The 16215-nt window shown below is 41.4% G+C and overlaps 1 protein-coding gene across 1 annotated transcript in view; it reads left to right on the top strand.

Annotated features, from left to right (window-relative positions):
* LOC122415781 (netrin-1-like) overlaps positions 1–16215 on the top strand; it is a 102298-nt gene that overhangs the window by 29612 nt on the left and 56471 nt on the right. Inside the window, exon 3 of the mRNA XM_043428225.1 lies at positions 14812–15000. Within this exon, the coding sequence (XP_043284160.1) occupies positions 14812–15000 (189 nt within the window). The remainder of the gene's footprint in view (positions 1–14811; positions 15001–16215) is intronic.

Genomic DNA, 16215 nt, shown 5'->3' with positions numbered 1-16215 from the left:
ATGCAGACGTATGCTTGCAGCATGTATTTTCGCGTTTACCGCTCGATTCTTCGTTCCTTTTTTCGATTTTTGTTTTATTCTTGACTATCGGTCAGCGTTTGCCTTTGAGGCAACCGATCAAAGTAGCAAAAAAACAGTCAATCATATACCTTCCAGGCTTTTTCATTATTCTACCTTTCTATATTCTTTATTCTTCTCGACGTGGTGCTATTTTTTTGCGTTTCTGTGATGGATCAATAGTGACTCGAGACCTAATACTTCACTATCATTTATATACGATTGAGGAACAAAACTGAAAAATTCTGGTATGCGAGCGTGCACGGATAAAGCGCTCGCAACACCGCCGTTGCCTGGTATAATACCTTCGTTTCCATTCCCGTCGTCACCGTTGTGTCGATTTATGTTGAAACGAAGATATCGAATATTATCGGCGGTAAATTTTGTGAATAATGTCTTCCTGAAAATATGATTGGTTGAATTTTCAATCTTGAGAATATATAGGTATTTTGGTGGTGGTGCGGTGGTAATAGATAGAACGATGACTAATCGATATCCCTTTAATAACGGTAATTTTATCAATCGATTAATTAACGAGTCAACGCGGGCAATACTTGAAACTGCGATCAATATAGTGAAAAGTCAAGACGAGATCCGGCGGGTTGAGCGTAATAATTCTCGCGGAGGGTCATTCGAGAGATTCTTCATTGCGACCATCATCGGATTTCGAAAAAATTCTTTGAAAACATTTTTTTCCAACGTGTTTATACAAGTGCATAGTTTTCATATTTTTTAACGCGTACTTTATTGAGATTAACGCAGACGATTTTTGTCGGATCCTCCGGAGGTAACTATCAAAATGTTACCATACATTTACACTTTGATGCACCAGCTGAACATATATAGCAAAAATTAAATGGTTGTTCCATAGATTTTTTTGTCCATGGATCAAACCTCGTGACACGCCTCCGAAATGATTTCAATATTGTATTGTTAATCGGATTCTTTGGGGAACTGCATATATAGAACAGAGGGTATACTTTTAACGAAAATTGAAGCACGCGTGCGTTGGAAATTGTATGATGTTCATATGACGGAGAGGCCGGCTAAATTGGTTTCTCTCAAACTTGTATGGCTGGAAATATAAGGCTGAGAAAAATCGGCACATTTGGTTCATATCGTCAATGACGTTGTCATTCACAAGAAAACGTTATACGGATGCGATGCTTGCGCATAGCCAAAATGTAAACGCTTTAAAAGAGCTACATTTTTATTTTGGGAGCTAGATGTGCGCGCCCGATAGTTTTGCGTTAGTGGCGAACGGAGAAAGCCTGCGGAGTCTGAAATAAGTAAAAAGCTTTGGTGGTGGAAACTGTTGAAGCCTCCGGGACTGCCTTCGTAAATGTACTATATCCCATCATTGGTCAGTTTGTTATTCGCTGGTGTGGGCGCTTCCACACAAAACTTATGGGAGCAAAATTTTTTATTTTTCTTCAAACTACTCAAACCGCATTTTTTCCAGGAGAGTTCGATCAATGGAAATTTTCGCTCGCGGCAATTGATATCATTGCCGGATCGTTTATTCCCAATTATTCTCATATAGTATAGGGTAACGAAAAAATTGAACGGTCAGCAGGCGCGTGGGGGAATAGAGATGAAAGGAAGCGATCGCTGAGAGGGGAACAGCGCAGAACTCGGAGTTGGGATGCTTATGAGTGGCTAGAGGCGGAAAGATCAAGCGTGCGCGTTGTGTCCGAGGCTCGTTGGGTCGAGAGTACAATATTTATTGTACCCGTTGGGTGGTCGTCCGAACACCCCCGTGAAAATATGGTACGCGCGTGATGCTGCTGCTGCTGGGTTCCGCCACGATCTCGTCCATACCAGACACACCCGCGTCCTGTCGTTACGTTTGTCTAACCGCGCGCTCCTACCGCGTGCGCGCGCGCGGTACCGGTACGCGGTATCGACTATTCCGAATTTCGTACACGTATCCGCGGAAACCGGCTGCTACGCGATCGCGGTGTATAATATATAATCTGCATAAATCAACGATCTTTGTCCTTCTTCTATACCCATATTCGTCGTTTGACGACGGATAAAAAATTGACGAATCAACTTTTTTTTTCTTTTTCTTTTTCCCATGCCACATCGATCCTGCAACGATCGGGAATGATGCAATTTTCCCGTCCTATATACAGAGGGAAACGGCGAGAAGCGCAGCCTTTTCAGCGATCAAGACGGTTTTATCGGTTAATCTCATGTAGCCACTTTCTCATTGATTTTAAAGCGATTCATATAAATTTCCACAAACTCGTGAAATGACACCGCTTGTTTCGCTGCTTCGCATTGTTTTATGTGACCGCGTCTTATTAGATCGAGCTTCAGCCGTTGCATGCGTATACCGCTACTCCGTCGAGATTATTTATCCTGCGTTTGAACCCTCGGTTTACTTGGCTCGACGACATATTAGAATTGCCGTTCATGGTCGGTCTTCGAAACGAGAAGCTATTCGAAGCAGCGCGTGTTCGCCCCTTCGTACACGGGTTTCTCCTTTGCTCCTCGTACAATCCTTTCCGAACTCTTTTCTTTATTATTTCGGGCTTCTTTTTTTCGCCCATCTTTTCGTTATATCCTTCCTCTTTCCTTTCCTTTCGACTAAGCATAAAGAATACATTCTTCGACGCTTCCGCGGCTATTTATTCTTTTATCCTTTTCCATGACGAAACGATGCTCGCCTCGCGACTCTTACACTTGCAGAACTTCATCATTCCGATTCCTCCTTTCATGAGTATAATTTCTGACGACTGTACGCGCAGCAAGCAGCGAGCAAAAGAGCTTCTATATTCTTGAATAATACACGGACAAACAGTCTACAATCCGTGCGTGTGTGATGTAACATAACGATTAATCTGGAACAGCTTTACACCCGGCGAGGAATCCTTTCGATCACGCAAATACGCACCAACAATATACACCTATACATCATTGCTGATTCTTTGATTTATTACATATGTAGGTTATACTATTATATGTGTAATGTCTGCGTATACTCTGTAATTGCGCAGCGAGTGCGCGTGGGGGGAAAATTCCTCATATGTATTAAAACGTTTCGATATTCGGGAGGTGGTTATCATTTTTCAAATGTCGGAATTTGGGATTTTTTGGAGTGTTACGTCCGGAGGGGACGAACAATGGTTAAAGCAAAAGTTGAGCTAAAGACAAAATAAGGAGTAAAATCACAAAGAATTTATGCTCCCACCAACCTGCAGTGAAGCTGCAGGATTTCTATCGAATATTTATGTTCACTGATACTACTTTACAGATACTTTGTGATAATGGACGGTAGCTGTGGAAACACGAATTAATGTCAAAAGAAAGGAAATTGCCTATGTGGTCCCATAAGGGCCCCGGGAAAGACTGACGGGATTGCTCAAGGGTTTGAGTAAATGGCTAAAACACAAGCAACTTGGAACATAAAATGATTTATTAAACGAAGTTCAAGATTGATATTCAGACAGAAATTTGGTTTTTGAACGAATTTCGATATACACTTAGGGACTTACATTACGGCCGACGGAAACAATTCTTCCGTCATCACTCTAGCAGAACCGCGCTACAATCGACGCGCGGTCTCACTCACACTCACACTACAAAATGAAAAGATTGAGAAAGTTTGAAAATGATTTGTTTACACTAATGAGTCGCGAGACTCAACAAGAGATCGTCCATGAGGCAAGGGGCAATGTGTTGCTCACTACACGTTTGTTGACGGAAGTTAGGCTTACGGATCCTCTATGCGGTTTCACCGATCTTTCAGGATTTACTAAACCGCCGCGAGTTGCTAACTTACGGAGTTATCCACGTGGACGACCGAGTGTCAGTAACGATCAAACGGAACTAATGTACAAAAATCCTCGCCATGGCGACGAGAGCTCGAAAGCGATCGTCGTGACGGGGTTTTCAGTGCATCTCAGCACTTTAGTCTCTAAGTTATGACTTTAGTCGTTAACAAGGGTATCCACGTGTCACCTTGGAGGTCGCGATCAGGCGATGCCGAATCGGCGGATTCCAAGTGGTTGCTAAGGCGCGAGGCATCGCGTACTGACCGAATCAAGAACGTTCTAGCAGTTTCAATAAAAGAAATATTTTAAAGTTGAGAGAAATCGTCGTCAAGTCTCGCGTTTAATGATAACTAAACACGGGACGTGACAAGAGATCCTCTTCTCTCACATAGGCCGTGCACAACACCGGTGGATTTTGCCAGGAGAGCGAGCAAAGCCTTCTGATTTTCTCATCCGCTATTCGAGAAGCCTTGCTCGAACTCGGCCTTCAAGAACGGATACTTTCGTTCGGTTTGGGATCATCCTGCACCCACTATTGCGTCATCGTAACGCTATCGGGTATAGCCTCGCTAAAGTGTACTGCGATAAACATGCAATCTTCTCGTATAACGAGGAATTATATGTTCCACTATTTCTTTGTTTTTGTACAATTTTGGTAAGAATAAGAAGAAGGAGGAGAAAGGAAAGATTGGGAGCCCTATTGGGGTACGGATGGTGTTTCCCTGACGCGAGAGCCTCTGCTCTATCGGGTTGGCTCGGTACATCGAACTACATGCTCACACTCTATTCACACCACACACACACGCACGCACGCACGCACGCACGCACGCACGCACGCACGCACGCACGCACGCACGCACGCACGCACACACACACACACACACACACACACACACACACACACACACACACACACACACACACTTTATGCTCCCGCACCAATGTATCTCTTGACTCGTCCTGCTCAATCACCCATTCAACGGGTCACGTATGAGGCAATATATTCGTGGTGTAAAAGACTCGCTGTAATAATAATGATGAACGATAAGGAAAAATAGGAAAGCCGATGAAATATTATTAAGTTGGGCGAATTCACCACTTTGTTTTAAATTCTACACGGCCAGGAGCCGGTCAAAAGGCCACTATTAAAAGCTTCTATTTTTGATTGGACAAAACACTCGTTGAACGTTCGCAAAATTTTCCGCTCTCAGAATATTTTACCCCATGCATGCTCAATGCGCATACGCTCTGAATGGACACGTAGATGCACGCGCGAGCGCCTTAATTTTATAGGGGGGTAACAAACATGGAGCGAGTTGTAAGATGAAGCGGGATGAGAGTCTGCATGCGTCACCCCAATAAGCTTTATTCGTATTTCGTTGTACGTTGAGCGCGAACAACGTTGGGGCACAAAAATTAACGTTCATTCTTTATATTATAGAATTTACACAACTATACGAGCGTTCAATGTTTTTCATACACGCATACATCGCGGAGGCCGCGCCCCGCGCCGCAAAATCCAACGACAAATCGGCGAACCGGGGTTGTTGCGCCTTCGGTGCGACAACACCACTCTTTAAGCTCAGAAAAGACGTGGAACCATGAAAAGAGAGCGAGCGAGCATGCCACAAAAAAGAAAAAGGGACACTCACGCGTACTAGCGCAAATCTGGCATGCGAGTTGGCACATCGCATCGCATTTCAATTCCCGTAATCCCATAAGCTCCCCTAACACGATTTCACGCTTTCGAATTAAACGCGTGTCCTTCTGATGTATCACGACATCGCGCTCTCTCGCATGGCTTTTCTTTCAATATCATATATATATCACGTAGTATATTCATTAAACCTTTATAATACCATACACGCGCTACTTCGCATTAAAATGAAAATAAAGACCGTGAGGTTCGTATTATTTATGAAATTCGACATAATTTTGAAATTAACAAGAAGCACCAAAAAATACCAGCGCTTAATTGAAAAACTTATACATATACCCCGCGGTTTTATTTCCACAATCGTATGATTCGATGGAAGCATTATTATATTGAGTTTCTTCACTTGCGGATATCTGCAGCATTCTCGTCATCATCGTTACGACGATGAAAAATTTAGTGATATCCTTGAAATTTAATGGGGGTGTGTTGTCGCTACATAGACACAGAAGAACGCTGCCTGAAGGTTGACCCTTGGGTTAATTGTACCCCGGCGGGGCTTCCCCAGAGACCTGCTCCCCCATAACTCCTCTCTCTCTTTTTCGCGCTCACTGTTTGATCCTTCTACACGCGCGCACTACAGGATGCCTCACCTTTGAGGAATCATCCATTTCTCACTTACGCGAAAAATTTATGTTTCGATTTTGCATGGTTTCCGATAATGTTTTCAGAATAAAAAGCAGAGTATGGGCGGCGCGGGTGCAGGCAACTTATTAATGCAGCCTCAAACATAAAATAAAAAATATGCAATCGAGCGAACAAATTCCTGTCGTTTGATGTTCCTAGACTCACGAAGTCAGAAGGCGCAACGGTATCAGAATTACAGCGTAAGCGATTAACGTATTAAAGATTTGAACATGCGTTGACCGTTTGAGAATTTCATCTTATCACTCACGTATCTCTACTATTTCTCTAGTATAGAATGTATATATATATATATATATAATATAGAAGCGGTATTGGGGCATTTACGCGTCAGCACACGTCGGACTATAGAAGTCTGTCAATATACCGAATGCGTTGCGTCCACATTGTTCAAGGAAACTTTTATTTGATGGATAAAACAGCTCATGGAAATAAACTAAAGATCATTTAAATAAAATTTCGACCGATAAAGTACGTTCGGTGTACGCGATAAGTGCGGGTATTGTCTCACTTTAATATCGATGGAATACAAAACAAAAATTATAAACGTCCAATGCGAATGCGGAATAACTTTCTGACATCGGAGCCCGATCAATTATATCAAGCAGGAACGGGAATTGTGGGGAAACGCCGTCACAACGTTCTCGGGATTACCAGTGTATTATTGCATATATTTATATATCATTGGGATAATTCGCCATGAATTAACATATACGCAGCACGAGGATATCCCTCGACGTGACGGATGACAAAAAAGAATTTGTCATTCCTCTTGGCTGTTTGTGCGTACGATTATTCGATATGTAGCATGGGCAGAGAGAAATTAATTAAAATCTGGACAGTGATACGAGGCTCTATGCGAGAGATTAATTATTCGATGATACGGCTCGTTGGAACCTCGATCCTAATAGAGGTCGATGGTACTCCGCACTCGGAGATATAACACTCAATTTCAACTCATTGGCGGATGATAGTTATTATAGCCTTGGGTTTTATATATATATATATATATATATATATATACACAGACCACTTTATCTAAAAAAAATTGCAGCCTCTGTAAGCACGTCATTTTTGTTGTTGTTTCTATACGTGTTCGATCAATGTTATCTATGTGAAAAGAGTATGGAAAAAATAGATGATACTGGTTCCAGCAACGGGACGTATAATACCTACGTCACGCGCGTACGTGCACAGACGAATTTACACACGGATCGACTTGCCGAGAGTTTTTAGTTGCTCTCTGTTGCTCGTTCTCTCTCTCTCTCTCTCTCTCTCGCTACACGCATCTATACATGTTGGATGAGAAAAATAAAAACGATATAGTAGGTGAGCGACACGATGGCGTAAAGAGCAACGCGAACCGAAGCTATCCAGTTGGGCCCTTATAGACTATATCAAGGTAGAAGCAGAGGCCAGACTTTACGGGTGGACTGCTGACAATAAGTGGACGTCGACACGGGATCTCGTTTTGATTTCAAAGGCAAGTCGCCGCGCGCGACTCGCTCCTCTGCTGGCTTTCTCTTTCCTCTTGCCTTACGACAGTCATACAATCCAGCTTTAACTTATTCAGAGATGTATAGCGTTATGTGTATGAGTATATATGTATATATATACTCGAGCGGAAGAAGCATCGTAGCGCGAGAGTCGATAAGATCGAGACGTTCCGAGAGACATTCGAGTTTTTAATACCTGTGGTTAGGTCACAACCTTCTTCGGTATGGGATACTGTAAAAGGGAGAGAGAGAGAGACTCGACTGGAAAGTCGCTCGACGAGATCTGCGTTGCACCGATTTAAAGGATAAAAACGTGAGTAAGATGAAAAAACTCAGAAACGTCACTTGAATATGGACCGGAAATCAAAGTGCAGTACGCATTTTTTTCCGCCCCTCTGCTATGCCCCGATTGTTCCGAATTCTCAATCTCTGGCATTGTGGTGAATAAGGCATTAGATGCATGTATTTTTATTGATATTTATCAAATAATATCTGAATCAACGAGGACATGTACGAGCGAATATATACCTAATACTAATGGTTTAAAAGCAAGCTAGAGCTATCGAATTATTTCACTATGGTTTTTCGTGATCCCTCTTTCTATCCGTTTACGTATACTTTTTGTCTCAACATTGCATGGCATTATGTAGGCCTCGATGAAAGCGTTGCCCTTGCTGTATGCATGGTCCGTCCATCAAGAAGAAGCATATTGCTCTCGTCGAAACTCAATAAATGAACCACTCGGATGGAGCCATGCACGTCCGCGACAGAGCAGATCAAATTAGGTTCTTGAACGTTCGACCATTTTCTCCATCACCGTTGCACGGTTACTTTATACGTGCGAAAAAATATATAGCATATATACCCAGCAAGCATATATACCCGTTTAATTTTATGCGAGCATAGAAAGAACGGGAACTACTGAGAAACTGCATTTATGCGAGGATGTAAGGTACAAGACAAAAAAAAGATTGCATATGGTAGGCAATGCGACAAGGGCTATACCTACAGACAGGGAGCTTTTCGAAAGTACCCTCCTCGTGCGCGAACGGCAAGTGAAGAGATAATGGTATTCTAGTGGAACGTGCTATTGGGAAGAACTGCTCCTCCATTATCTATACGGAACGCGCTCAAAAGATTTGTGACTCGAGTTTAATCGGTTTCAACTTAAATGGATAGCAATGTTTTGGTGCGTGCGAGGAATGAATGAGTGTGAAAAGTGGTCGCGATAGCAGGCTACAGGTAATTCGTTAGCGCTGTGATGTGATCGGTCGAATTAGTCTAAGAAGAGCGTCAATTGCATTATATAATACGCACATATCGCTAACTTAAGATAAAACAACTCGCATATCTTGTTTTTATGTAAATAAAGTAAAATTTACTTATCCATTCCGAGTTTCTTTCTCCTCCTACGAAATACAGAAACGTTCCGACAGCATCGGTATTTGTCTCTATTTGTTTAATAATTTTTGGCTCAATCGTCAATCGTTGAAGCGCAATATAAATTGTTAATCTCCGCGTTCGCCTAAGAGATCCTTTCTCGCCGGATAAAAAGATGAGGAACGGTTCTCGCGTGTAAATTGTGAAAAAATCACCTTCATCTACCGTAACAAAAGAAAGTATATAGAGTAAGCGATCTTCCTGCGAGTCGAACGCGCAGGCATCATCGACAGACCGCGGTGCGATAAAAGAGATAACGAGAGATCGTCCTCCACAAAAAACTCTGCGTGTTTCAACCATCACTTTGTTCTCGTAATCATCTCCTAGCGATAAAGAATCGTAAATTAAGCTCTCGCAATGAGCCGCACAGGAAAGTGAATGGGTAACGGAGAGAGTGCGAGAGAGCGTATAGAAGACAAAAAAAAGAAAAATGATCATTTAGCTTTCCTCGCAGTAATTGCTCGTGCACACAATTTTCTTATTGCACGCTGGTGCTTGCCTCGATGCAATAAACTACTCCGCGCGTTCATAACTGCATGAACCAAACTTATGTATACCCTCCAAACGATTCAATTTGTTCGATAATGCTTCGATCGTAATTCTTCTTTCGGTAGCGGTGATAAAACATCAAGCTGATTCATGAAACCCTTTGTTCCACCGACAACTTGGATTGTTTTTGATTATTTTTTCATTCCCTCAATTATTTTCTTTCCGCGTGTCATGAAAATACGTGTGTATGTCCAATATTAATTATATTAAAACCCGCTGGCGGGGGATGGTTAAAAAGAATAAGATAGGTAACAGCGATGCACTTGATTCCCATACATATTGAAATAACTTTTTCAATTTTCAACCGATTTGAACAAAAATTGGTACACAATGGTTTTTTGGGTCGCTGAGTGGATTTTTGAACTTAATTTTCACCTCACTACCTTTGGAAATGGGGGAAATCGAAGGTTGAGGGTGAAATTTTTCGTTTTTTCAATGAATTTTCATGCTATATGACATGAAAATTTTTAGTTTTTTTATCACACTGGACTCTTTCATCGAAATCAAACAAAATTCGCTACCCCGAAAAATGTGCAAAATAAGGGTTCAGGGTGAAATTTGTTAATTTTTCACTGAGAAAATTTCATGCTTTATCACATGAAAATGGAATCAGCAACCTCGAAAACCCTCAGAAATAAATTATCGTGGTTTTCGGTAACATATTGGCTCGTACCAGTTTTTGCACAAAAACTGGAAAAAAGCTCACCAGTCAACCGGTCAATAAATTTTTTAATCCTTCTCTTTATCGCACCCTCGCGTTGACTCTGGACCAAATGCGCTAATGGCTCGCGGTGTCGCGAAATATAAATAGAAATAATAAGTTGTGGAAAAACATGAATCGCACATCCATACAGAGTCATTATTGATCGCTGTGATCGTGTTCTTTTGCACTTTCGATAAGAATAATAATATTACGATGCATGACGCGAAGACTCGGAATATCTATACGGGGCGCGGTAGCGTTCTTGAAAAATGCAAAGCCTGCGGGGCGATAAGTATTTGCCAAGTGAGGATCCGAGAGGAATCTCCGAACACCATACAGGGTTTCGGTAAATGATGGGTTGACCACGTCATGCAGTGGCGATTTGGCCAACCGTTGTCCGCTACGCCCACGTAATCGATGACCGAGCGTCGTATGAATTACGTCGCGCGAGATTGAGCTGCTATCAGAGGTTACTAATCATTTTTACGGGGACAGGGATCGCGCTTCCTGTTCGATGAGATTCTAAAAATATGAAATTAAACGAAACAACGAGAAAAAATGATAGGAGTGATGATGATATGAGTTGAAACTTCTAGATTAGATTTCTAGTTAAGATATGAGACTTTGGAGAATCGTTCAACGAGCAGGTATACGCGACTCATTCGAGGAAAGACTCGACAACGGAATTTTGAAATTTCTGGCCTATCGATGCTTGAACGAAAGGAGAAGAATAAGAAGCATCCATTTGACGACAGATGGAATTTCTTCACGAAACTTGTTGACTCGAGTCAGGATAACTACGTTCGACGGAACTACGCTCGGCTTGTATCATCACCGTTGATTCCTTGATTAGAGAACAAGAGAAAGGTCCAAAGATCATATTTATTGTATACACAGTTTGCTCTAACGAACCAGTCATTCTCGATTTTACCCCGTATTATTAGACCTTTCATTATCTTTTCTTTTTTCATTTTGGGTTTAACGGTATGGTTGTTGGCTGCTCCGCGATCCCCCTCAAGATCAAACACGATAGGCAATATTCGGATGAACGAGTCTGTATAGCAAAAGGATCGGTACGTCGTTGAACCTCGTGATGCGGCGTTGTTCCGGCGATCCGGGCAAATAAGATTTGTAAAAAAAGAAAAAAAATATAAGATGGGCAGATACCTGCTGTTTCGTTGCATGGTCCTTTGGTCCCGTGGCCACGTCTGATCTTTTGCCTCAAGATACGAGATATATCTTCTCTTCCTCTTTTCGTTATCCGAAACGAGACTGGACTCTCGTTGCGGTACGGAGATATGCGGAATCGTGTTTTCGGCTGCCGGTCTTTTACAATACGAGACAGCTGTAGTACATGGCGTAAAAAAACTTCTCCATCGGCGAGTGTGTGTATTTTTTCGTTTTTCCGAATGAGGACGACGGCGACGACGACGACGACGACGACGACGACGACTCGAAAACGTGACAATTTACGTAGATGTTGGAATTCTGAAAAAATAATTGTTAAATCACGAGGAGGGGGGTATCGCGAAGAGTATCCGTAAAAATACACTGAAAATCTGTCTCGTCAACAACTGCGACATGCAACATACATTTCTTTTTTTTTCATTTTCATTTACATATGTGTGTAGATGCACGCGCGCGCGCACACACACACACGCAGATCAAGTAGACATTGGAGAATGAGAAAAGTCGATGAACGGACGACGAGGCTCTCGAGACTCTTCTTCTCTTCGCAGCGTGTGGAGAAGAAAAAGACTCGTAACCCTCTCCCTCGGTGTTTCATCGCCTCATCTTGTGACTGCGAAGAACGCGCGCGAAGGGCTCAACTGCGTTTCAATTCCTCCTTGTCTATGTATACGTATACCATACAATGTGGCGTATACACGATGAGATATCGCATCATCTCATATGTACTTGAAAATGCACAGCTGGTATAATTATATTTTATTACTTCCCCCGTTGGAAGATGAAACCGCTTTTTTAATATTATTATTCGTACCCATTCGTCTCACTTCACTCGAAGAGTCAACGAGTTCGGGGAGATTATCGTTATGATCGCGCACTGCTCCGGGACGAACGAGGAAAACTCATTGAAAAGCTTCCATGACGTTCCGCATGGATATATTCAATCCCGGTGCTATAACAATGGATGAGGAGCAGAGAGGATATTATATTAATAGAACCGGCACACAAAAAAAGTGGTCTGCGCATAGAACCCGACCCATCAGTCTCTACGTATTTTGGCCCGCTGAATCCGAATCCGGGGTCAGATTGGCCAATACACCTACAAAATTTTGAGTAAATTCCAAAAAACCGTAAAAATGGCGATGAAAAATCGCTTTTAAACGCATGATAAAAGTTGTCTTCGACCTTACTCGGGGGTGTTTTTCATGTAATTTGACGCGCTGAGTCTGAATCTAGAGTCAGATTAGCATACCCGTAAAATTTTCAGTAAACTGCAAAAATCGCTAAAACTGGGTCAAAATCGCTACCACGAGTATGGGGAGAGTTTTATTGATCTAGATCGAGTACGCTCTTTTAGTATTTTGATGCGCTGAAACCGAAACCGAGCGTCTATTTTAACTCCTACGTCTCCAAAATATTGCGTCCCTGGAAAAAATCGGCTAAAATTGTTCTTTACGAATTTCGAGCAGCACAATCCGAATCTGGTAGCTAGTAGTCCCGATCATACATACTTCCGTCGAAGATTGTGAAAAATAGCAAAAAAACGGCAAAAAATATCGAGAAATAATATAAGAGATAGTCATGGATGTTGACGAGATTTATCAAGCGTAAAGTTCCGAGGATGACGATTACCTCCCTGATGATGAAAGCAAAGCTCCCCATACCTTCAACCAAGAAGAATTTGATGATCTCATACGAGATGTAGGACTGCCGAAAAATAGATCTGAATACTTGGCTTGGCGGCAACATTGAAAAAGAAAAATTTGCTATCAAAAGGAACATCAGCTCACTTTTATCGTGACAGGAAGAACGAGTTTCGGCAATTCTTCACAATGATGTCGATGATGAATACTTCGATCAATGATGTTGTTACGGCCTAGATCGGAGTTTGTTCTTGTTGGCCACCCTTTTTGAACATAGTTTTTTTTTCCTGTCTCTACTGTCCCATAAACATAAAAAGCAGGGATTTTTTGTGGAACTCAATTGTTGTCTTAAGAACAATGTTGAAATTTTGAGATGGCCACAAATTTGCCATCGATGTTCCCAATACTTTATTTTCTCCAAAACCACTTTTAAATTTCCGTAATTTTTTTTCAGCTGCTCGAGTGAGCTATTTGAATAGGAGCATATGTGTTTTCGTTGTAAAGTAGAACGACTTTGAGACTTCTTTTTGACGAATCAATGAAAAGTCTCAGATCATCGTTTTCGTATATGGTCATTCTAAATTTATCCATCAAGCCTTTCACATATGAACAGTACACCAATGTCATTTGTGAAGAATTGCCGAAACTCGTTCTTCCTGTCACGATAAAAGTGAACTGATGTTCCTTTTGATAGCAAGTTTTTCTTTTTCAATGTTGCCGCCAAGCCAAGTATTCAGATCTATTTTTCGGCAGTCCTACATCTCGTATGAGATCATCAAATTCTTCTTGGTTGAAGGTATGGGGAGCTTTGCTTTCATCATCAGGGAGGTAATCGTCATCCTCGGAACTTTACGCTTGATAAATCTCGTCAACATCCATGACTATCTCTTATATTATTTCTCGATATTTTTTGCCGTTTTTTTGCTATTTTTCACAATCTTCGACGGAAGTATGTATGATCGGGACTACTAGCTACCAGATTCGGATTGTGCTGCTCGAAATTCGTAAAGAACAATTTTAGCCGATTTTTTCCAGGGACGCAATATTTTGGAGACGTATAGGAGTTGAAATAGACGCTCGGTTTCGGTTTCAGCGCATCAAAATACTAAAAGAGCGTACTCGATCTAGATCAATAAAACTCTTCCTATACCCATGGTAGCGATTTTGACCCAGTTTTAGCGATTTTTACAATTTACTGAAAATTTTACGGGTATGCTAATCTGACTCTGGATTCAGACTCAGCGCGTCAAATTACATGAAAAACACCCCCGAGTAAGGTCGAAGACAACTTTTATCATGCGTTTAACGGCGATTTTTCGTCGCCATTTTTGCGGTTTTTTGGAATTTACTCAAAATTTTGTAGGTGTATTGGCCAATCTGACCCCGAATTCGGATTCAGCGGGCCAAAATACGTAGAGACTGATGAGTCCGGTTCTATGCGCAGACCACTTTTTTTTTGTGTGCTAGTGTAGTATTTACATTCGCCTCTAATAATTCTCGAATCATCAACTTATCTGTTCTTATTAACGAGTGTCTTATTTACTAAATACGTATACTAAATCATTGGTATTTTTGTTTGTTTGTTTCTTGACAGTGTGCAATTGTAATCTTCACGCGCGCAAATGTCGTTTCAACGTAGAACTGTACAAGCTCTCGGGACGAGTGAGCGGCGGGGTTTGTCTTCAATGTAAACATTTCACCGCTGGCAGACATTGCAACTATTGTCGCGAGGGTTACTACAGAGATCCGGCGAGACAGATCACCCATCGGAAGGCCTGCAAACGTGAGTATGCAAACGTCAGCTTGATCTGCTCGCGTATACCAACTATCATATATGTCAAGTATGGCAATAGGTATGAACCACGGTCGGTCCTCGTGTGCATCAAATGTGAGCGCTCCTTTTCTGACTATACCAAGGCGAGAAACCGTTGGACAATAGTAAGATCCCAACGATTCCAACCTCTTCGTCGCGCGCATTTGTACACGTATATCGTAAAACCTCCGTGCGAGGAGCAGCAGCTCCTTCATTGCGACGTATCGCGTCTTATGCCTATTTCGTTCGCGATAAGCTTCGATAAGCGGTAAAGCGCGGACATGGTAACGCGAAAGCGCGAAAACATTTTTATATGTAAATACCTATTAGGGTGCGTCATTTTAGGTTGTTTTGCTTCCTCATCTTCCTCATTTTTTTTTTTTCAATTTTCAATGTCTATGTGCTCAAAATGTTCCAAAACATTGAAAAATCATATCTAGAAAAAATGTCCGGATGTGTGTGCGTGGGTGCGTGTGCGTGTGCGTGCGCGTTCGTGTGTAGTGTGTATGCTATGGCACTGCAAAATTCAAACGCTTATAACTCGGAAACGGTTTGAGATACAGGGCTGCCGTTTTGCACAGAGGTTAATCTATACAAGCTCTTCATTCTCTGATAATTTTGTCAGAATTTGTAAAAAATTACGAATCTGACGACGTTTTGAAATTTTCATAAAAAGGGTGTCGACGCTCTAACTTTCAAAAATTTTAAGATTTATTAATAATTTTTTTATAGACTATCATAATAGGAAGGTTGGTATTGAATTTGGGGACTATCGGTTGAGCGGTTTAAATTTTATGATTTTTTGAATTTTACGGAAATATGAGTTTTTCAAAAAATCGTTTGACCGCTTCAATTTTTGGAAATTCTGTAAGATATTGTGTATAAGTCCGTACTTCCTCTATACTTTTCAGCGAAGTTGTCGGAATTATTCAATTGTAATGTAAATAGAAAAACGATGAAAATTGAAAGTTGCAAACTGTTTTTTCTGATGGCTCGTCATTTAGTTTTTTTTTCTATGAATTTAAATAAAGAGATAAATTGAAGTTCGTAAAAGATAGGTAGAGAAAATACATTATTTCCTTGTACACAAAAAAAAATGCTGCAAATTAAAATTTGCAAATTGCTTCCTCAAGATGGTCAAAAGATGCACTATGCTCAAAGCTTCCTCTATGAGGAAGCCTAAAT

Source organism: Venturia canescens, chromosome 9 (genome assembly GCF_019457755.1).
Source record: "Venturia canescens isolate UGA chromosome 9, ASM1945775v1, whole genome shotgun sequence".
NCBI classification, from domain to species: domain Eukaryota; kingdom Metazoa; phylum Arthropoda; class Insecta; order Hymenoptera; family Ichneumonidae; genus Venturia; species Venturia canescens.
The sequence above is the reverse complement of the archived record's forward strand: the minus strand, read 5'-3'. Positions and strand labels throughout refer to the sequence as shown.